Genomic DNA, 23,500 nt, shown 5'->3' with positions numbered 1-23,500 from the left:
CCTGTTTTCAGTTCTTTTCGGTATATACGCAGAAATGGAACTTCTGGATCATCTGATAATTCTATGTTTAATTTTTGGGGGAATTTTCATACTGTTTTCCACAGCAGCTGCACCGTTTTACATTCCCATCAGCAATGAAGGCACAAGGGTTCCAGTTTCTCCACATCTTTATCACCACTTGTTATTTTCTGTTTTTGTTTTTTGATAGTAGCCATTCTCATGGGTGTGAGGTGGTGAGACTTATATCTTGAGTCTTGGTGTTTAAGGAGCAGGACTGGCCTCCACGTGTCATCTAAGCTCTTGAGGCAGATGGTTGAGAAGGGTCTTTGAGGCTAGGGAGGGTGTGGAATGGAAAAGCCATTGCCTGTTTCTAGGAGTGTTTTCCATCTGAGTCTGGGGCCCAAGAACTGCTATGGGGTCAAGTTCAGGCTTGGGAGGGGGCACATGATGGGTAGGGGACTTGCCTACATCCCCGTTTTGGCTTCTGAAGCTTGAGGTGGTAGAAAGTACCTCTCATTCATTCATATAGTCCTTCCACTAATCTTTTTTTTTTTTTAATTTAAGTATAGTTAAAAAAATTTTTTTTAATATTTATTTGGTTGCGCTGGGTCTTAGTTGCAGCAGGCAGGCTCCTTCATTGTGGCTTGCTGGCTCCTTAGTTGCGGCACGTGGGCTCCTTAGTTGTGGCATGCGAACTCTTAGTTGTGGCATGCATGTAGGATCTAGTTCCCTGACCAGGGATCGAGACCGGGCCCCCTGCATTAGGAGTGTGGAGTCCTAACCACTGTGCCACCAGGGAAGTCCCTATATCACAACTTCTTTATCCATTCCTCTGTTGATGGACCTTTAGGTTGCTGTCCTTCCACGAGTCTTTATTGAACACCTACTATGTGCTGGGCACTGTTCAGAGGTCTGGGGACAAAGCAGGGCACAAAACAATATCCTTGCCCTGTGTTGCTGACACTCCAGTGGGGAGATGGAGAAAAAACCTCTAAGTAAACATTGGTGGCTGGGATGATAAGTGCCATGAAAAAGAAAGCAAGGCAGGGAAAGGGCAGAGAGAGTCAGGATTTTGTTTACTTGTAGGTGCTATTTGTCACCTATTTTCAGCACAGAGTGGGATGGCCTGTCCTAGCCTTTTTGTATTTAGTTGGGGATCATGTGATGAGCTCTGGCCAATGAGCTGGGAGGAGAAGTGATGTGAGTCACTTCCTGGCCAAATTATTTAATTACCAGTGTAGGGCCCTCTGGACCTTTTTTTCTTTTTTCCACAATAGTGGAATCATCTGGATGGTGGCTGCTTCACAAGCCTGAGTCCCTGAGAGACTTTGATAAATGGAGTTCCCCTGCCAGGTTGGTATGAACATGTAGTGTGAGTGAGAGATGCACTGCTGAAATTGAAGGGCTGTTTGTTATGCAGCACCACTTAGCCTGGCCTGACTGATACAGGGCTGGTGGCTAACTTAGAAAGTGGGGTCAGGGCAGGCCTTCCTGAGGAGGAACACTTGAACAGAGACCTGAATGAAATGAGAGAGGGAGCTGTGCAGACATCTGATGGAACAGCATTCCATAAAGAGGGAACAGCCATCTAAAGGCAGCAAGGCTGATGCTTACTAAGTGTGTTTAAGAAACAGAGAGGAGATCAGTGTGGAGCTGAGTGAGTTCAAGAGAGAGCAGGGAGATGAGGACCTGAAGGTGACAGGGCAGATCATGCAGGGCCTTGTGGGCCATGGTGAGGAGTTCAGCTTTTACTCCCAAGTAAGATGACAGCCATGGAGGGTGCTAAGCCATGATGGGGTGGGGAAAGGGAGGCATTTAGCACAGGCATTGGAATATTGTGACTACTCTAAACAGTAGCCATGGTGACCATGATTTCTAGTGTTTTTATTATTTTGAAATTTGAAAGGGAGTCTTCAAGTGTTTATTCTCTTCTCTGCAGCTAAAGTGCTGTGGCATGAAGAACTACACAGATTTTCCATCCTTCGGAAGGATGACTGGCCACACCTACCCCAGGGGCTGCTATAAATCCATCGGGACCGTGGCCTGCAACGGGCACAACGTGTCTGCAGATGTCACCCACCAGGAGGTAACTTGACATTTTGTTAGGTGTCTAGGTAGACCCCGAGGGCTAGGGACTTTTATAAAAATTGCATTTTTGCAGGAACCCTAGCGATTTTGACCACAATTTCAGCTCATTTCGACCACACAGCCTAGGGTTACCATCCCCATATCACAGATGGGGAAACTGAGGCTGGGGAGGAGAGTGGTTCAAGGTCACATGGCTTTGGTAGAGCCAGGATTTGATCCATGTTCACCTGTGTCCATTGCCTGGGTCACACTGGCTGCCTCACAGAGAAATCAAATTGCAGCAATAATGCTGGAAAATGATTGTTCTGTAGATAGTGATGGCCGCCACATGACTGGGTACTCATTCAGTGAATTCAGTCTCCATCGCACCCCTTGAGGTGGGGACTGCCCTTCTCCCATTTTACAGATGAAGAGACTGAGGCACAGAGAGGTTCCCATAGCCAGGGAGGGGTGGAGCTGGGCTTCAAACCCCAGCCCTCGCTTCCCCACCCCTAATTTCTGCTTCAGGGGAATAAACACATGGGTCTTCCTTGAGAAATCAGGATCATTCCTTAATTCATCCCTTCACACTGAATGTCTCTTGCTGGGTGAATTGGCCAGAGTGAGTCCCAGGCTAGGGCCTCAGAGAGGGACGTGGCACCACACAGTGACCCACTGTGCCCTGTACAACCTGCCTGTCACCTCCTGACCTCCTCTCCTCCCACTCACCCCCTCACTCATTCCACTCTAGCCACACTGACCTCCTCGCTGCTGCACAAATACAGCAGGCACATGCTTGCCTCAGGGCCTTTGCAGCACAAATACAGCAGGCACATGCTTGCCTCAGGGTCTTTGCATAGGCTGTACTTTTTTTTTTTTTTTTTTTTTTGGCCTTGCAGCTTGGCTTGCAGGATCTTAGTTCCCTGACCCAAGACTGAACCCAAGCCCCTCGGCAATGAAAGCACCAAGTCCTAACTACTGGACTGCCAGGGAATTCCCATGTTCTTTCAGCCTGGAATGCTCTTCCCCTAAATGTTTTCCTACCTCATCTCTTTCAAGTCTGTGCACAGTTGTCACTTCCTCAGTGAGGCTGTTCCTGAATCCCTGTCTATAGAAGGATGCCCCCCATTCACCAACACACTCCATCTCCTTACCCTGCGTTAGTGTCTGCCCAGCGCTTAATCACCACCTGACAAAGTCATTCTGTACCTGCTTATTTTATTACCTGTTTTTCCCACTCAACTGTTAGCCCCACCAAGGCAGAGATGTTTTCTTTTTTGTACATTGCTGGGTTCCCAGCGCCCGTTTCAGTGCCCGGCACACAGTGGACACTTAAAAAAAGCCTATTAAATGAAAGGGGGCACTGATCCCTTTGAATTCAAGACAACTCAAGCTTCCAGAAGAAAGGGGAGTATCTCAGTGGCTGCAGAAAGGGAAGTGAAGGTCCCATCACCTGCAGGTGCCTGTTCTGCTCATTCACTGTGCCTGTTCTCTTAATCCCTCTGAGCTTCAGTTTCTTCACCTATAAAACAGAGAAAAGACTAGTACCCACTTTATGGGATTACAGTGAGAAAATACATGAAAATGGCTGAGAAGGTGCTGGATACATGTTAGCCCTTTTGTTCATATGTAAAGGGGACTTAGAAATAACTAACAGTTACTGAATGCTGGATATGTATCAGGCCACTGCTGTGTACTTCATGTAGATTCTTTCTTTTAATCCTCACAAAAATCTTGTGAGGCAGATCCTATTGGTCCCATTTACAGTTGGGGAAACTGAGGCACAGAGAGGTGTAGTGACTTCTCCAAGGTCACACAGCTAGCAATAACTTGGGACATCTGATCATATTCTTTTTTAAAAATATATTTTTAAAATTTATTTATTTACTTAATTTTTGGCTGCGTTGGGTCTTAGTTGCAGCACGCGGGCTTAGTTGCCCCGTGGCATGTGGGATCTTAGTTCCCCGACCAGGGATCGAACCCGCATCCCCTGCACTGGAAGGCGGATTCTCAACCACTGGACCACCAGGGAAGTCCCTCTGGTCATATTCTTAATCAATACACTTGGATATCAACACAAATGGATACTAGGGAGTAAGTGGTATGTTCTGGGGTGAGGTGAGGGAATGAGGAGGCCAAGGAAGATGCTGGGGTGGGGGGAGCAGTCAAGTAAGGAAGAGCCAAGGTCCTTATGGCTGTGTCCTTTTCTCCTCCCTGAATCTGAGAGGAATGTTGGTGGTCCACCCATTGGGGGTTGATGGGGACTTGGAATCCAGGAGTCCCTGACCAGGTTCTGCCTGCTTTGATGTTTGTATCTGCAGGGCTGTTTCCCTAAGCTCCTGAAAATAACCAAGACTCAGAGCATCAACCTGAGTGGGGGCTCTCTGGGGGCAGCAGTGATACAGGTAAGGTCCAGCTCCTCTGGGACACACCAGTCTCTTTTATTGAGCACCTACTGTGTGCCAAGCACTGTTAGGGACACTGGGGACAGAGCAGCGACAAAAGACAAAATCCCTTTTGGGACTTCCCTGGTGGTCCAGTGGTTAAGGCTCCGTGCTCCCAATGCAGGGGGCACGGGTTTGATCCCTGGTCGGGGAACTAAGATCCCGTATGCTGCAGGGCATGGCCAAAAATAAAAAAATAAAAAAATAAAAATAATAAAGACAAAATCCCCACCATGGTGGAGCTGACATTCAGTGGGGGGGATGGATGATCATTTCAGTTTAAGATGCCTGCTGGGAAGGAAGTAAAAGAGGGTGACGGGATAGGGAAGGGAATCAGGGATGGCCTCCCTGGTGACATTTGACCAGTGACCGGAGGAGGTGAGGAAAAGCCATGTGTGTATATGGGAGTTGACAGAGGGAAGAGCTGGTGCAAAAGCACTGAGGCAGCAATAAGCATGGCTTTCTCAAGGACCAGCAAGAGGGGCCTCTGTGGCTGGGCAGGGTGAGTGAGGAGGATGGTAGGGCGAGATGAGGGCAAGGCCTTGTGGGCTACAGAGAGGGGCGTGGCTTTTATTCTGAGTATGATAGAAAGCCATTAGAAGGGTTTTAACATTCACTTTTTCACTCTACAAACCTTATTGAGCACCTACTGAGTCCAGGCACTGTTGTAGGCACTGGGGATACAACAATAAACTAAACAGACAAAAATCCCTGCTCTCATGGGGATGACATTCTGATCGGCAGGGAGAAACAAAAAATATGATTTTTTTTTTTTTTGGCTGCACCAGGCGGCGTACAGGATCTCAGTTCCCCGACCAGGGATTGAACCTGGGTCACAGCAGTGAAAATGCTGAATCATAACCACTAGACCGCCAGGGAACTCCCCAAATATGGTTTTTTTAAATTAGAAAATTTATTGCATGATAGTGATAAGAGTTAAGGAGAAATATAAAACTGGGAAGAAGAGAGAGGAGGTAATTTTAAGCAGGGTGATTTCATTACTGTTTATACCTATAAAGGGGGCAAGGCATGAAGGTGCTGAGGGCCTCAGACCTAATTCAGGTGAAGAAAAACTTACTCCAGGGATATGCCCTGTCCACCCAGCTAACGAGTCTGGCTTACACTTATGTGGTAGGAGGCCTGTGTGGGAAAGTGCTGGGGCTCTGAACTCCAGCCCTGGTCATGTCACTCACTAGCTCTCTGACAGAGCATCAGGACCATGGCCTCCCTCATTTGTAAAATGGACTGCCCAATTTTTGTGAGTCATTCATGAGGTGCAGTATGTCAGAGGCTTTGCACAATGCCCTACCCACAGAAAGCATGAAGTGATTGCGGGAAGTTATTGTCATTAAGTCTAGGGAGGTCCTGCCCAAAGCAAGGATCACAGGAAGGCAGTGGCTGAAGGGTGATAAGGTCTCCATGCACCAGTAGAGATGCTCAAAGACTACTCATTATAGCAACACTATTCTCATTCCTGAGCCTTGTGCAAGGGGGAAACTTTGCTCAGAGCCAAGCCCAGATAGGCCCCAGGGAGAAAAGAATGAACATAAACATGGGAAGTAAATGGAAGTTGTTTTCAATTTAACTGGTCCTGATTTTTTACACTATCTAGATTGTAAAAACAGAATGAAATATGATTTGTAATACACAGAACGGATAAAGCAATAAATAATGGCAGAATATTGCTCAACTTTCAAAGGCCAGGTTTCCCTTTTGAAAAAAAGAAAATTCTCATCCCAAACACTAGCCTAAGCAAGCAGGGGCTTCAGTGGCTGCACAAAACAAAGACTTTGTGGAATTAGTTCCCAAGAGTCACTGAACAAGCAAACAACAGCAGCAACAACCACAACCAGCAACACAAAAAACCCTGGGGAGTAGGGGGAAGGGAGATCTGATTTTCAAATTTACCACATTATATTTTTTAAATGTCCAGTTTTCAACAAAAAAATTGCAAAGAAACAAAATTCAAAGAAATGCAAAGAAACAGAAAAAGTGTAGCCAGCATACAGGAAAAAAAAAACATCAGTCAATAGAAACTGTCCTTGAGAAAACCCAGATGTTGGATTTACTAGACAAATACTTTAAATTAGGTATTATATATATGTTCAAAGAATTAAAGGAGACTCTCTAAAGAAATAAAGAAAAGTATGAGAATGATGTTTCATCAAATATAAAAGATTAACAGAGACAGAAATGAGTTTTTAAAAGGAAGCAAATAGAAATTCTGGAGTTGAAGTGTACAAAAATTGAAATGGAAAATTCAGTAGAGTGGCCCAACAACTGATTTTAGCTGGCAGGAGAAAGAATCAGTGAACTTGAAGATGAGTCAGTTGAGGAACAGAAAGAAAAAAGAATGAAGAAAAATGAACAGAGCCTCAGAGACATGTGCGACACAATCAAGCATACATACATATGTGCAATGGGATTCCAGAACAGGAGGAGGGAAAGAAAAAGACAAAAAGGATACTTGAAGAAATAATGGCCCCAAACTCCCCAAATTTGATGCAAAACATGGATCTACACATCCAAGAAGCTCAATGAACTCCAAGCAGTATAAACTCAAAGAGATCCATGTCTCAACATTGTATAATCAAACTGTAAAAAGAAAAAGATGAAGAGAGACTGTTGAAAGCATCAAGACGAAAGCAACTCATCATGTACAACAGTGGTCCCCAACCTTTTTGGCACCAGAGACTGGTTTCATGGAAGACAATTTTTCCACGGACTGGGGGTGGGAATGTTTCAGGCAGTAATGTGAGCGATGGGGGGGATGGTTCAGGCGGTAATGCAAGTGATGGTTCAGGTGATAATGTGATGGTTCAGGCGATAATGCGAGCAATGGTTCAGGCGGTAATGCGAGCAATGGTTCAGGCGATAATGCGAGCAATGGTTCAGGCGGTAATGCGAGCAATGGGGAGTGGCAGATAAAGCTTTGCTTGCTCTCCTGCTGCTCACCTCCTGCTGTGCAGCCTGGTTCCTAACAGGTCCGCAGCCTGGGGGTTGGGGACCCCAATGTACAAGGTATCTTCAATAAAATTAATAGCTATTATCTCATCAGAAATCACGGATGCCAAAAGCAATGGGATGACATATTCAGAGGCTGAAAGAAAAAAAAGTGTCAACTAAGAATTCTGTATCCAGCAAAACTATCCTTCACAAATGAAGGAGAAATGAAGATATTCCCAGATAAACAAAAACCAAGAGAATGAATTACAAACAGACCTGTAAAACCTACAAGAAATACTAAAAGGAGTTGTTCAGATTCAAATGAGAGGACAGAAAACACCAATTTGAATCCGCATGAAGGAATAAAGAACACTGATAAAGATAACTACATAGATAAATATAAAAAACAGTATAAATTTAAATTTTTTAAAAAAACTAGACTTCCCTGGTGACACAGTGGTTAAGTATCTGCCTGCCAATGCAGGAGACACGGGTTCAACCCCTGGTCCAGGAAGATCCCACATACTGTGGAGCCTGTGTGCCACAACTACTGAGCCTGCGCTCTAGAGTTCACGCTCTGCAACAAGAGAAGCCACCACAATGAGAAGCCCGTGCACCAAAACAAAGAGTAGCCCCCGCTCGCTGCAACTAGAGAAAGCCTGTGAGCAGCAACCAAGACCCAACACAGCCAAAAATAAATAAATAAAATAATAAATAAATTTATATTAAAAAAACCTTTTCTTCTCCTACCTCATTTACAAGACAATTGTATAAGGCAATAGCCATAAAACTGTGTTGACAGGGCTTCCCTAGTGGCGCAGTGGTTAGTAATCTTCCTTCTAATGCAGGGGACATGGGTTCGAGCCCCAGTCTGGGAAGCTCCCACATGCTGCGGAGCAACTAAGCCCATGCACCACAACTACTGAGCCTGCGCTCTGGAGCCCATGAGCCACAACTACTGAAGCCCGCATGCCTAGAGCCCGTGCTCTGCAACAAACAGAAGCCACTGCAATGAGAAGCCTGCGCACCACAGCGAGGAGTAGCCCCTGCTTGCTGCAACGAGAGAAAGCCCGTGCGTAGCAACGAAGACCCAACGCAGCCAAAAATAAATAAATAAAATTCAAAACAAAACAAAACAAAACAAAACAAAACAAAAAACTGTGTTGACAGACTTATATTAAGATGTGATTTACGGGCTTCCCTGGTGGCACAGTGGTTAAGAATCCACCTGCCAATGCAAGGGACACGGGTTCGAGCCCTGGTCAGGGAAGATCCCACATGCTGCGGAGCAACTAAGCCCGCGATCCACAACTACTGAAGCCCACATGCCTAGAGCTCATGCTCTGCAACAAAGAGAAGCCACTGCAATGAGAAACCCGCGCACTGCAACGAGGAGTAGCTCCCGCTCGCTGCAATGAGAGAAAGCCCACACGCAGCAATGAAGACCCAACGCAGCCAAGATAGATAAATAAATAAACAAATAAATAAATAAATAAATTTATTTTAAACAAAAAAGAAATGTCTGTTGTTTGTAAACCACCCAGTCTATTCTCTTACAGATGCCCAAACGGACTAAGACAACACCCAAGACAATTAACAGTCATTCCTTGGTATCACTCAAAACCCAGGCCATTGTCAGATTTTCCTGATTGGCTCAAAAATGTCTTTTCACACTCGGTTTCTTTGAATTGGGTCCAACAATGTCCACACAACACGTTTTTCATGTATCCTAAGTTCCTTTTATCCTAATCCAGTAGTTACAGAATTAGAAAATGCAATAGAATACTCTGGATGTTCTGTTAAAGCACAGGTGTCTGAACCTTACCCCCAGAGCTTCTGACTCAGGAGGTCTGGCAGGGGCCCAGGAATCTGCATTTCTAACAAGTTCCCAGGCCATGCTGCTGGAATGGGGAACACACTTTGAGACCACTGCTCTAGATTCCGCCTCTTCTTCTCCAACCACACCTACCTTAGATTTGTTGCAGAAAAGGTGTGGAATGTTGGGTAATGCAGTACCTTCTGGATTTGGTGCTTGCTTCTCTGTGGTCCCTTTATCTTGTTCCTCTCATCCCCATATTTCCTTTTCATCTCTTGTTCTCAGCCTTGGCTGTACGTGAGAATCCCATGGGAGCTTTAACAAAATATCGGAGCCTGCAATGCATCTCCCATCTCCTGATTTAATCGGACTGGGTTGTGGCCTGGGCATGGAGACTCTTACATTTACCCAGGTGGTTGCAAGGGGTGGCCATGATCACGGCTGAGAATCAATAAACAAAGAGCTTCATCCAAAGATCATAGCGGGCTGAATCAGTTCTTTCACTGGAGATTGCAAAATGGTGGTTTATCTAATTCTTCCATCTTTCTTTTGGAGGGATTTTAAGGAGGATAAAATGGGCACATGTCAAAATTGCTATCTGCAATCATCTCCCAAGTCTGGCAGGAACACACCTAGTTTTCTTTGGAACCAGCCCGCCTCTCGGATTTCTGTCTGTAAACCAGGGGCAGGCATGTGATCCCAGCAGGCCAATTGGCATGTTCCATCTGTCCAACCGCAGTCATTGGTTCAGGCATGGGCGTGGGACCGAATCTGGCCAATGGGACTTGGTTTTGGGACTTTGGATACAGTAACGGGGAGAGAACAGTTCTGCCAAATCTCACCTGGTTCAGAAGGGACTGCCTCGTGGGGGCAAGGCTGCAAAGAGAAGGCGTGGAGAATCCTGGGACGGTATACAAGTCCTAGCTGACTCTTGGACTCTGCAGTTCATGCACTCACTCAACAAATATCTGTCAGTGCCTGCTCTATGTCAGAAATAAACTATTTTTAAAATAGAACAGAGGGACTTCCCTGGTGATGCAAGGCGGTTAAGAATCCGCCTGCCAACGCAGGGAACACGGGTTCAATCCCTGGTCCAGGAAGATCCCACATGCCGTGGAACAACTAAGCCCGTGCGCCACAACGACTGAGCCTGTGCTCTAGAACCCTCGAGCCACAACTACTGAGCCCACACACTGCAACTACTGAAGCCCGCGTGCCTAGAGCCCGTGCTCCACAACAAGAGAAGCCACTGCAATGCGAAGCCCGCGCACCGCAACGAAGAGTAGCCCCCACTCGCCATAACTAGAGAAAGCCCACGCGCAGCAACGAAGACCCGACGCAGCCAAAAAAAAAGAACAGAAACAGTGTCATAGATACAGAGAACAAACAGGTTGTTGCCAGAGGGGAGGAGGGTGGGAGGAGGAGAGGAATAGGTGAGGGAGATTAAGAAGTACAAATTTAAAGTTGCAAAATAAATGAGTCAGGGGTATGAAATGTACAGTGGGGGGAATATAGTCAATAATTGTGTAACTTCTTTGTATTGTGACAGTTGGTAACTAGGCTTATCATGGTGATTATTTTGAAACGTATAGAAATATCAAACCTATCAAACCGCTATGTTGTGTAACAGCAACTAACATAGTGTTGTAGGTTAATTACACTTCAAAAACAAACAGGGAATTCCCTGGCAGTCTGGTGGTTAGGACTTGGCATTTTCACCGCCAAGGGACCGGGTTCAATCCCAGGTTGGGGAACTAAGATCCCACAAGCTGCTGGCGCGGCAAAAACAAACAAACAAACAAAATCATAGAAAAAGAGATCAGATTTGTGGTTACCAAAGGCAGGGCATGGGGGGAGGGGGAATTGGATAAAGGCAGTCAAAAAGTACAAACTCCCAGTTATAAGATAAAAAGTACTAGGGATGCAATGGACAACACAATAAATATAATGAACACTGCTCTGTGTTATATATGAAAGTTGCTGAGAGTAAACCTTAAGAGTTCGCATCACAAGGAAAAAAATTTTTTTCTATTTCTTTAATCTTGTATCTAGATGATGGACGTTCACTAAACTTATTTGATCGTCATTTCATGATGTATGTAAGTCAAATCATTATGTTATACACCTTAAATTTATACAGAGCTGTATGTCAATAACTGGAAGAAAAAGAAGAAATGGACTGTTTTTCCTGTTTCTGACACCAAACGTGTGGGGATTTTCCACACCAAACAATTCTCTGGGGGCACCAACAGAGTGCCCTACAGTTCAATTCAATTCTGACACTGCCCCGAGTTAGTGCAGACCCCACAGTTTAAGGGCTCAGTACCGCAAGACCGGCTCCATCTCAGATGCCAGTCACCAGTATTAGGTCCCCAGGGCACCCATACTTCTGTCTGACGTGGCTACAAAATCAGGGGGTTCCCGCAATCCCCACTCCCTTTCAGGTTTGATCATTCGAATAACTCACAGAACGCAGGAAATCCTTTACTTACTGTTACCAAGGATATAGCTCAGATGGGAGTGATAGTTTTTTTTTTAACATATTTATTTATTTATTTATTTATGTATTTGACTATGCCGGGTCTTAGTTGCAGCCCACGGGGTCTTCGCTGCGGCGTGCAGGATCTTTAGTTGCGGCATGCGGGCTCTTCATTGCGGCACGCATGTGGGATCTAGTTCCCTGACCAGAGATTAAACCTGGCCCCCCTGCATCGGGAGATCGGAGTCTTAACCACTGCACCCCCAGGGAAGTCCCGACAATTTGTTCTTAACTCCAGCCCCTCTGTCCTCCCTGGAGCTCCATCCCAGGGGTTGGGGCTGATGGTCTCAACCCTCTAATCATAGTTTGGTCTTTCTGGCAATCAGCCCCATCCTGAAGCTACCTAGGGGTCCCCAGCCTAGCTTGTCTTCTCATTAGTATACAAAAGATGCTCTTATCACTCTGGATATTCCAAGGGTTTTAGGAGCTCTTTGCCAACAACCAGGGGCAAAGACCAAATATTTCTTTTTTTTTTTTGTATCAGACAGGAAAGAGCTGGGTGCGGTAGTAAAAAATTTAAAAATCCCTGCCTTTGAAGTGCAGATATTACAGTGAAGGAGACACTTGTTTAAGTTAAATGAGTAAATTATATAGTATTTTAGATTCTAGGGGCTGTAGGGAGGAGGACACCAGGAAAGGGGCAACAGAAATGCTGCGGGAGGGTTTGCAGTCCTAACCTGGGTGTTGGGGAGGGAGGTGGGTCAACAGTTTATTTTTGAAGTGTGATTGACCTACAACACTATGTTAGTTCCTGTTACACAACATAGCGGTTTGATAGGTTTTATATTTCTATACGTTTCAAAATAATCACCACAATAAGAAGGTGAGATTTGTGCAAAGACCTGAAAGAGGGGGTGAGTGAGGGGAGCCATGTGACTCCAGGCAGAGGGAACAGCCAGTGCAAAGGCCCTGAGGCAGGGGCCTAGTGTGTTCAAATAGCAGCAAGGAGGGGCAGAGCAAGTTTGGGGGGCAAGTGGGAAGAGTGACAGGGCAGGTGACAGGGAAGAGAGTAAGGTGACAGGTCAGATCATGCAGGGCCTCGTGGACCCCGGGGAGGGCTTAGGCATTTACTCTGAGTCAGGTGGGAGCCATGGTGGGCTCCCACCAGGGGGATGTGACCTGACTCAGGTACTCACTGGCGCCCTCTGGCTGCTATGGGGAGGACAGACATTCTTACTAGAATTAGTTGAGGCAATATCATCCTCTTTGCCCTCCATGCAGTGGAACCTTCCAGGGCCAAGGCGGTGACCACGAGGCCCAGCTAGAGGCAGCCCCAGACCTGAGCCTCCCTGTCCTGATTTGGGTTCTGCAGTATCATCCATGGCCCTCGACCAACTATCTACTTGACTGTGATTTAACTGTCCTCTTCCTGGAGGACATTTCACTAATGGCAATAAAAGAACCACTGCATCTGGGCATAACAACTTTAATTTTTTTTTCTTGTGGAGAAAAGAGCACATCTTTATAAGTGGACATCAAAGAATGGCTTACACAGGAGAACCACACCCAGAATATAAATGATCAGGTCCAGAGCTCTCTCTATAGTGTGTTTTGGTATCACTGGGGAGAAGCCAGTTAGTGGAATCAGCACTTCAACACTGAGATCAAATTTCACCACTTACTTGGGGTTTTTTCCAGTGGAGTAGGAGAGAAAGATACAAGAACATGATCCCCAGAGAAGCCAAAGAAAGAAAAAGAAAAAAAGCATAACCCCAGATGGCAGTCGTGGCAATTTCCCACTGAAATTGCCTGTGGAAGGACAAGTTGCTGAAAGCAAATGGTAAGAAGGGACAGCACAGATGCAGGATACAGCCTCAAGTGACCTCCCCAGATGCCAGCCTCCCTGGAGTTGGGAAGCTGTTTTCCCACAGCCTTTGGCTTAATTTTTGTTTGTAAACTCAGCAAACTCCCATTCTCTCCTAGTGATCTTTGAGGACATCAGTTTCAGTTCCTCAGAGACCATCAGGAGTTAAAGCTCCCCCCCAAACATCACAAAATAAAAACTTACATTATGTTTAGAAGAAACAAGAAAAATTCTCCTGCATCATTCCCAGTCTTAAGAGAACCCAGAGGCAGCTGTCTCAGTTGCTACTTGAAGCTGAACTGTTGAAAAATCTTGTGTAAACAGAAAGCTTAGGCCAGGTCAGGACCAAGATGCAGCCAAAGCTGTTTTTTATCACACGGGAGATGACAAGTCAGCTGGTCCCTCAGATAGTGACACTCTGAACCACTATTTTTTTCTGGCAGCAGTTTAAGGAAAACGAACTGACCAACAGGGTCTTGACAGGCCATGGTGCATCTTAAGAAGCCTTTTTCTAGCTGCTTTAATTTCTCTTTTACGTTAAAGCAATTAACATTTTTGACTCCCTCCCCAAACCTTCAGATACTCTCTCGTGGTGCATTTCCAAGAACATGTCTTTTTCATCACAGTCCAGTTGTTGGTATACAAAGATATCCACACTTTGAAGCTCTAAGGACAGCCCATGGTTTGGGGTGAACAGGGCCCTCTAGAAATAAATTCAATCTCCAGCTTCTATAAAAGTAAGAACTACATTAAACTTGAACCAGACCTTCCCCACTCTTGGAAGGAAGCAGCAGAGATCCTTAAGACTACAGGAAGTCATTTTGGCGCCAGGGGCTGGGAGACTGGACAAACGATATGCCTGGCCTTTCTCACAGTGTCTGTCAAATTCTGGGGTGTCAGTGTTCCAGGGTAGAAGGAGGTGTCATGTCACCAGGTTTGGACTCTGGTGGGCAGGAAGGGCCACTGAGCTGAGGATGGGGCTGGGTGGGGGGCGGTGTCAAGATGTAGATCCCCAAACTGCACATCATCTCTCAGCAGGAGCCCCTGGGAGCTGGGGACCCCAACCTGGTGGGCTCCCCACTAGTGCCTCAACCAGGGAGACTGGTTCCGCGCCCATCCCCCATCAGCCTGCCACTCCCAAGCTGCACCTGTGAAATGCAAGCGGCCACAGCAGTTACCCAACCCTGCCTTCTCGCCCCTCCAGCCCAACCCCAAAGCATTCTTTCGAGTGACTCTTCTATTAGCAGAGAACGTCACTGGACCCTAGCGATGATATGGCTCAGGAAGCCAACACTACGTCTTCAAGGTTTTTCAAGTGGAAGGAGCCAAAGTCCTTACATGCGGAGCAACCAGCCAGCACAGGAAAACAGGAACATTGCTCAATTTCCTTTTCTAGCAGGATGTCGGATGTGGAAAGAACCTTGCTTAAAACATTACCAGCCAAACAGGGCCCGGAGGAGGCAGGTCTGGGCAGGAGAGCCCAGGCTCCTGACTCTGAGTTAACTTCTGGTAAAAAGTCTCCAGCAGGAACGCCAAGGGTTGGGTGATTCTCTGCCCGGCCTCACGCGGCCCATAGTTCCAGAATTCAATTCTGGATCAGGAATGTAGTGGATAAGCTGAAACAGTGGCAGGGTCGTGGGTGATGTGGAATTCTGGGGAAGCTCAGAAGGCACTTCTGGGGTCCCTGAAGCCAGGCTGGGGAATGGGGGGTGTGGGGGGGTCTGACTCCCTCTTCCTTTACAACGGGAAAAGCTGCTTTAATACTGCTTTCACAGGCAGAGGATCTGCAGGCCTGAAAGGAGGGTTCTGGGAGGACTAAATCACCACCCTGCCTTGGAGCCTCCAGGTCTGAGAAGGTTCACAAGCAGACTGGGTGACCCTGAGAAAGGAGCCGCCTTCCACATCTCCAGGGATGAAGTCTGAGAATCCCCACTGCACGAGGGAGAAGAACCATCTTTGGCCAGCACGTGAACTCCAAACAATGCCCGACAAAGAAACGGATGTGGATAAGTGGTTCTAACCCAGAAGGCACTGTGGATGCCCCTGCACCAGGCGGGGTGGGACACGCTGCCCGCACTACCCCCATGAAAGCGCCTGAAGGCAGCAAGATCGTGCACGCCCCTATCCCCAGACTCTGCCTGCAGTGCGGAGTCCCCAGGGTCTGGAGCCTGTGAAAGGGGCTGCTTGGGCAGGCTGGTGGCCATGGCCAGAGAATGCGCCATGCGGGAGTTGGCGGGGGGGTGGTGCGGGGGGGATGCGGCTGATGGGAGGGGAGGGGGGCGCCCTGAGCTTGGAAACAGCCCTTGTGGCTCATGCCTCAGTCACTGTCCCTGCCAAGGCAGGAGGGGGTGGGCGGGGGTGGGGGATCATCTCTAGCAGGGGCAGCTGCTGCTATGCGGGAGTGGGGTGTCCCCCAAGGCCGGGCCTTTCCCATTGCTGCCCGGGCTGGAGCTGGGTTCCAGGGACTCATTCATCTTCTCGCAGATGACGTCCACCAGGCGCTCGAAGACCTGCTTCACGTTGATGTTCTCCTTGGCGCTGGCCTCAAAGAACTTGAAACCTGCAGGGACATAGATGGGAAGAGCTGTGAGACGCTGGGGGGCAGAGCCTGGACTGTAGCATCACCGGAACCTGGGTTCCAAGCCCAGTTCTGCCCTTCGGGCAGCTGTGGGACCTTGAAATATCTCTTTGTCACAAGGCAGTGGCAGCAAGAGTCCAGGTAGTAACATTCTGGTGGATGTCCAGCGGATATGGGGGTGCCCCTGTGTTAAGTGGGGCTCATCTTCTATTCAATTTCTGCTGCACAGGAAGGCACAGCCAGGGCGCCCACAGAGCCAGATATTTATGTGGACCTTTTAAATGGAGCCAAGTATTTCACATGTTCTGGAACATATGTTCCAGGTCCAATAAAACAGAGGACTGAGCACTGGCTGAGGACTGGCTTCAGCCCAGGGGCTACCAGTTTGCAACCTCTGTCAGACAGATAACGGCAGGTTTCGCAGAGTCTGTAGAGAGCATACAATGCACAGGGTTCCTGGTCTACAGAATGCACTAAAAATGATAATAACAATAATAATAATAATAGGCAGTGCTTACATCATACTTACTACGCAGCAGGCAACTGTTCTAAGCACTTTACATAAGTTAACTCATTTAAGGATGCTCTCAGGTTTATACTTTTCTTTTGGCCACACCGCACAGCTTGAAGGATCTTAGTTCTCCAACCAGGGACTGAATCCATGTTCCCTGCAGTGGAAGCGTGGAGTCCTAACCACTGGACTGCCAGGGAAGTCCCTATACTATTATAGCCCATTTTACAGATGGGAAAACTGAGGCACACAGAAGGAAAGTCACTCATGTAGATTCATACAGGGAACACAACCAGGCTGCCTGGTTGGAATACTAATAGATTAAACATTTCTAGTGTATCACCTTGGGCCTCGGGAGGGAGGGCAGGCTGGCTGATTCCCTTTGGGGAGGGGGATGGCGAGGTAGCTTTGAATATATTCTTAGCGTCATAGTGACCATCATAACTTTTTCTCAGTAAAAAAAGTTTATCCCCCCCTGGAAAAGGTAAGAGGTGGTACAAATGCTTTGGGGGCTTGCCCAGGGTCCCTAGGCTATAAGAAGTGGCCCGCCAACCTGCAAATAAGGGAATACATGACAGACCTTCCTGCACCCTTAAAAGGTTGGTTCAGGCTCTGCTTGCTGGGAGCTGTCCCTGAATGGTCCCCAATGTGTCCCCATCTGCCATCCCCAAGGTAGGCCAGAAATTCAGACAAACGTCCACCATATTACACACATCACAGGGTAAACAGTCCTCTATCCCAGCACTTGTCATTATCAGGCAGCACTATAAAAATGTCATTGTAGTTAGTTACGTGTGTAATTATCCATTTACTATGTCTCTGCTACTGGAACACCAGCACCAAGAGGGCAGGATTTCTGTCTGCCTTGTCCACAACTGCAGCCCAGCCTGGCATAGATCAGATGCTTGGAAACCACTGACTGAATGATTGATTAAACAGATGGATGGATGGATGTACAGATGGATGGATGAATGAATGGATGTGTAGATGGATGGATGAATGAATGGATGTGTAGATGGATGGATGAATGAATGGATGTGTAGATGGATGGATGAATGAATGGATGCGTAGATGGATGAATGGATGTATAGTTGGATGGATGGATGAATGACAGAGGCAGGGCACAAACACAGATCTCTATTCTCAGCCTGGTGGTCATCAATGTCACCCCTCTGTCTTCCTAGGCAAATTTGGCATTTCCTTAATTGTGTCTGGCTCTGCCTCAAATAATCCGAGTTTTTTTTTCTTTTTGAATGCTTTTTTTTCTGGTTATAAATACTCTCTGGAGAAATTCACTGGAGAAACTAGAAAACTACTGAAAAATATCAAGAAATAGAGAAAAGCTGTGTGTAACCTCATCACCCAGAAACAATTACTATTGGTGTTTTGATATTTAGTTTTCCACTCTTTTTAAAAATATAAATACATAATCGTTGGGGTTCGGTTTGTAGGGGGTATGTGTGTGTGTGCACACGTATGTGTGTTTTTTTCTTACAAAATTGGGATCGAATTGTATCTCCCACTTTGTCCTCTAATGTTTTCAATTCAATGCCAGAGTGGGAATCTCCCCTCACCCCCAGGCACTAGATGTTTTCCGCAAGAAGGTGTGGGCAGGGGACTTCTCTGGCAGTCCAGTGGTTAAGACTCCGTGCTTCCACTGCAGGGGGTGCGGGTTTGATCCCTGGTTGGGGAACTAAGATCCCACTTGCTGCGCAGCCAGAAAAAAAAAAAGGAAGGTGTGAGCAGCATCCTCAAGTATTCTAGCCCGCGGCCGGGCACCAAAAGCTGACTCCCCAGCACACCTGTTAATGAGACCCAGGCTGAGGTTCCCAGAAGACACAGGGGACAAGGGAGCAGCTTAAATGGCACCACGAGGGAGCAGAGTCAAACCCCAAAAGGAGACATTCCACAGAACAAAGACCCAGTTTCTCCAACAAACGATGGCAAGAAAAAAAAAAAAAAGAGAAAGAGGACCGTTATGGTCCAGGGGTCTGCAAACTTTTTCTGTAAAGGGTCAGATAGTACATCTCTTAGGATTTATGTACAAGCATCAGCAGTAGTTCAAAATCATGCTAGCTAACGCTTAGATGCAACCTACATGTATGCCGGACTGCTTCACACGTCATAACTCATTTAACCCTCCTGACAACCTGATGAGGTGGGGCTGCTATTATCTGCATTTCACACATGAGGAAGTGCAAGCCCAGAGAGCTGAAGTCACCGGTGCAAGATCACAGAGCAATCGAGAAATAACAGGAGTTAATGTTCAATCATGGCCAGCATTTGCTTATTTAATCTTTCTAACAGTCCTATGAAGTAGATGTGGTTTTCACCTGTTTCCTAGATGGAGAAATGGAAGCACAGAGAGGGTAGGTGAGGTGCCCAAGGTCACACAGCTAGTGGGTTGCAGAAGGGGATTCTAGCTCCAGAGTCTGGGTCCTTAACCTGCCCTCCCCCATAGGGGTTACAATGCCTCCCGCAAGGAAAGTCCTGGGGGGGGGGGCCTAGAATACTAGAATACTCCAAGATAAGATTTTCTTTTAGCTTAAACTTTGAATTGATAATCCATTTACCTGATTCAGAAAGGTAGACTGAAAAGTCCCCTTCCCACTCTGGTGCCCTGGCCTGCCAGGTCTCAGACACCCAGGTCGCCACTGTTACTAAATCCTTCTGTATCCTTCCAGAGTTCCTTTAAGCAAACATAAGTATAATATCCTTATTCTCACCCTTTTTATACACTAATGCGGGGGTTGGCAAACTTTGAGCTGCAGGCCAAATCTGACCTGTCACCTATTTTTTTTTTTTTTTTACTGAAATACAGTTGATTTATAATATCATGTTATCGTGTTAGTTTCAGGTGCTGTTGCCTATTTTTGTAAATAAAGTTTTATTGGCAGCCAGTCATGCATCTATGGCTGCTTTCAGGCAGAGCTGAGTGGTCGTGACACAGACCCTAGGACTGAAAACATTTCCTATTTAGCCCTTTAAGAAAATGTTTGCGGGCTTCCCTGGTGGCGCAGTGGTTGAGAGTCTGCCTGCCAATGCAGGGGACACGGGTTCGAGCCCTGGTCTGGGAAGATCCCACGTGCCGCAGAGCAGCTGGGCCCGTGAGCCACAATTACTGAGCCTGCGCATCTGGAGCCTGTGCTTCGCAACAAGAGAGGCCGCGATAGTGAGAGGCCCGCGCACCGCAATGAAGAGTGGTCCCTGCTTGCCACAACTAGAGAAAGCTCTCGCACAGAAACGAAGACCCAACACAGCCATAAATAAATAAATAAACAAATACTTAAAAATTAAAAAAAAAAAAGAAAATGTTTGCTGGGGAATTCCCTGGTGGTCCAGTGGTTAGGGCTCCATGCGTCCACTGAAGGGAGCACGGGTTCAATTCCTGGTCGGGGAATTAAGATCCCACAAGGAGCAAAAAAAAAAAAAAAGAGAGAAGAAAAGAAAAGAAAAAGTTTGCTGACCACTGGACTAAAGGAAGAAGCCATACCCACCTTTCTGCAGTTTGCTTTTTCCACTTAACCATATACCCAGAGACCCCAGAACATAAAGAAGGCCCTCATCCTTTCTTACAGCTGCGTAGTGTTCCACCATGTGACTATAGTTTATGTGTAGCTGTTTCCCCCACTGTGAAACACTTGGGAGGTTGCCAAGGTTTCCCTCCACTAACGGTGCTGCAGTTTGATATACCTGCCACTTCCCACATGGGAAGTGGATGTCTGTAGGATAAATTCCCAGAAATGGTTTTGCTGAGTCTGGGTTCCCAGGGCAGTGGGGCGGTAAAGGGTATCTGTGGGTGAATCCTCTGAAATGAAATGCAGCAGGTGGTATACAAGTGGGTATTTTTCTGGGCAGATCTTCAAAGGGCAAAGGGTTGGTGACTGTGGTTGGACCTGGGACTCAAGCACAGGGTTGGAGGTTTGGTTCTGGGAGGTCCCAGGCCTGTGGCCCAGGCTGGGCACTAACCAAGGTCGTCAGCGAGCCTCTGGCCTTCCTCAGTGGGCACGACACGCTCGTCCTCCAGGTCACACTTGTTCCCCACGAGGATGACCTGAGCATTGTCCCAGGAGTAGGTCTTGATCTGCGTGGCCCTGTGGAGTTTGAGGGGCTGTGTTAGGCCAGAGATTAGGGTCAGGGGGAGAGGGCGAAGGTCAGGGGGTCAGTGGTCAGCAAGAACTCACCAGTCCTGCACGGCGGCAAAGGACTCCTGGTTGGTGACGTCATACATGAGGAGGAAGCCCATGGCTCCGCGGTAGTAGGCTGTGGTGATTGTACGGTAGCGCTCCTGGCCTGCCGTGTCCTGGGCACACAGTGGGGTCAGGCGTCTAGAAGCCACTCTATTCCCCACCCCACCCCTGCAGGCCCCTGTCTGAGGCTCCTGTCTCCCAGCCTCATAACCCCAGTTTGATGAGCAAGACATGGATCTGCCCTCACAGCCCCCCGGTCTAATGGGAGAAACATAGGCCTGCCCGTATAATCTCTCGTCTATTGGTGGAGACATATCCCCTGTCCTTGAGGGGTTCCCAGTCTGAGGGGTCAGTGGCCTTTCAAAGACTTATAAGCCCCTCTGACCTCATCTCCAAGAGCCAGCTTCATGACCACAAATAAGAACCACATGGGCCAGAGGCTACCACCTTGATGCAGAGAGCCTGATGGTCGTTACCATGACAATCATTACCAGCAGGCGCTTTGGGAGCAAGAGCATGGCTCTGAAGAGGCTCAGTGGGGGCCTCTGGGCTTGCCCTGAGAGGGTACCCAAACCTCTTCTCCATTGGTCACCAGGTCTTCCAACCCAACTTGGGTTAGTACTGTCTCCCCCTCAGACCCTACAGGACAGGGCATATCCCCCTCATCTTGATGAATTCACCTCATAGATAATACCCCCTGCTACTCTTTACACCTACTCCAAGCCCCCTCCTCGACTCTGGACACTTGTCCTCACCCAGACCCTCCCCACAGCCCTACACCCTCGCCTGGACTTCCCTGGAGGAACCCCAGCCCCTGCCTGGCCAGCAGACCCACAGACAGCTGCCTGGCCCACCCAGATCTGCAGCTTGATCCTCTTGTCGTGGCGGTAGACGGTCTTGACCTTGAAGTCGATGCCCACAGTGCTGACAAAGGCGGGCGTGAAGGAGTCGTCGGCGTATCGGAACAGAAAGGACGTCTTGCCCACGCTGCTGTTGCCGATGAGCAGCAGCTTGAACATGTAGTCGAAGTTCTGGTCCGCTGCATCCCGCTGGCCCGTCGGGGGATCTCCAGCTGACGCCATCTTGGCAGGGAGCCTCCTGGGAGGGGAGGGCTGGAGCCCTGTAGGGAAATAAAACCACCAGGAATGGCTCCAGTGTCTACACCAGACCTGGGCTCAAATCCCCGCTCTGCCACTTGGAAGCCAACAGACCCTGGATGCCTCACTTGCCCTCTCTGGGCCTCAGTGTCCTCTTCTGGAAAATGGGGATGTTTGTCAAATGCAAGGGCCCAGGTTGGGGGTGCCCCATCTGGCCACTGAGGAACCAGACCCTGCGGAAGGTGCAGGTGTGGACTTTGCCCCAGGGTGAGCAGCTGGTGTGGCCCAGGTGTGAGCTGGGGGGAGGGGGGGTTGCCAGCTGGATAGAGTCCCCCCCTCAGGGCCTGGGTGTTGACTTTGGCAGGTGTTGGCCACCTGCCTGCCCCCACCCAAGCCAACTTTAACTCCTTCCCTGACCCCCATGGGGAGGGGGCTTTCAGTGGATACACCCCAGGTTTAAAGCCCAGCTCTACCACCACATGGGTACTGCCACCTTCTGTTTGTCAAAGGGGCCGGGCCCATCTCCCTCCCAGTAGGGCTGACTCACCCCAGCCCCGGCTTCAGCCCACGGAGGCCAGAATGACGGTCCTCAAATCCAAGGAAACCACCCTCAGCCACCACCACGACCACCTGGTCCTGCCTTTCCTGGCAATCTGTCCCCACGGCTGGGCTGCTCCATCTGGATCCAGCTCACCCCCTCAGCCCTCATGGCCTCAGTTTCCCCAGCTGTTTATGGCTGCTCCCTGAGCCTCACAGGGAGGCTGCAGAAGGCCTGGGTGAATAGGGGCAACCAGCAGAGGAACCCCTGGCAAAGCCATTTCTCAACTGCCCCGCGGGGCTTTTTTCCACTTTAAAGAAGGACCCAACTAGCCCCCCTTTCCTGCCCAGCCCTCCGCCCCACCCCGTGTTCCGGGAGAACGAGTTTGAGGAGGGGAAGAGAAAGGCAGGAAGCCTTTCCCCATGCAGGGCAGGGCCGCTGGTATGGGGGCCCCCGCCCCGCCCCATCCCCCAGCCCCAGCCCACCTGTCAGCCGGTCCCACCTCTTTCTGACCATCTGCCGACTCTCCTTCAAGCCTGGCACTAGGTAAGGGACCCCGGAGGGCTCGGCACTGTCCCCCGTCACTAGATGTGGGGCGCCCCAGCAGGTGCAGGGGAGCTCAGGGCCTTCCTCCCATCACCATATGGTCCCATCTCTTGTCCCCAGCTGGGCTGTCTGCCCCTCCCGCGCCCCATTAACACTCCCCGATGAGCCCAGCTGGGTGGGGGCTAGGGAAGAGGCGTCCCCCGCTGCCTGCCTTTGTTCCCCAGGCCCCGGGCCTCCCCCTAAGCCCCTGTCCCCCCCAAGACCTGCTGGGACGCGGAGGCGCGGGTTGGGGTACGCTCCCTCCGACGGGGTCACCTCGCGTGGGGACGCCGCCCTCAGGTGTTCCGCCTCCGAACTCGCTGCGACCTGGCCCTGGTTGCGACCCGGACCCCGCAGCCGCAGCCGCCACCGCTGCCCGCAGCCA

At 48.7% G+C, this 23,500-nt stretch overlaps 2 protein-coding genes across 3 annotated transcripts in view; one reads left to right on the top strand and one right to left on the bottom strand.

Moving 5' to 3' along the window:
* Window positions 1-14,883, top strand: part of TSPAN16 (tetraspanin 16) — a 23,496-nt gene extending 8,613 nt beyond the window's left edge. The window contains 3 exon segments of the mRNA XM_059919169.1: window positions 1,940-2,086; window positions 4,389-4,472; window positions 14,701-14,883. Coding sequence (XP_059775152.1) covers window positions 1,940-2,086; window positions 4,389-4,472; window positions 14,701-14,883 — 414 coding nt within the window.
* RAB3D (RAB3D, member RAS oncogene family) lies at window positions 14,122-23,500 on the bottom strand. Of its 2 annotated transcripts, none has more exons than XM_059918368.1 (5): window positions 23,340-23,500; window positions 21,750-22,015; window positions 20,890-21,008; window positions 20,675-20,799; window positions 14,122-16,176 (listed from the first exon to the last, which is right to left on the bottom strand). In XM_059918368.1, the coding sequence occupies exons 2-5, from the start codon at window positions 21,975-21,977 to the stop codon at window positions 15,989-15,991; spliced, it is 660 nt and encodes a 219-aa protein (XP_059774351.1). In that variant the 5' UTR covers window positions 21,978-22,015; window positions 23,340-23,500; the 3' UTR covers window positions 14,122-15,988. The 2 variants fall into 2 exon arrangements, with proteins under 2 accessions (XP_059774351.1, XP_059774352.1); XM_059918369.1 differs by having other exon boundaries at window positions 23,392-23,500.

The sequence above is a fragment of the Balaenoptera ricei genome, chromosome 3 (assembly GCF_028023285.1).
Source record: "Balaenoptera ricei isolate mBalRic1 chromosome 3, mBalRic1.hap2, whole genome shotgun sequence".
Lineage (NCBI taxonomy): Eukaryota > Metazoa > Chordata > Mammalia > Artiodactyla > Balaenopteridae > Balaenoptera > Balaenoptera ricei.
This window is presented reverse-complemented; position numbering and strand designations above follow the sequence as displayed.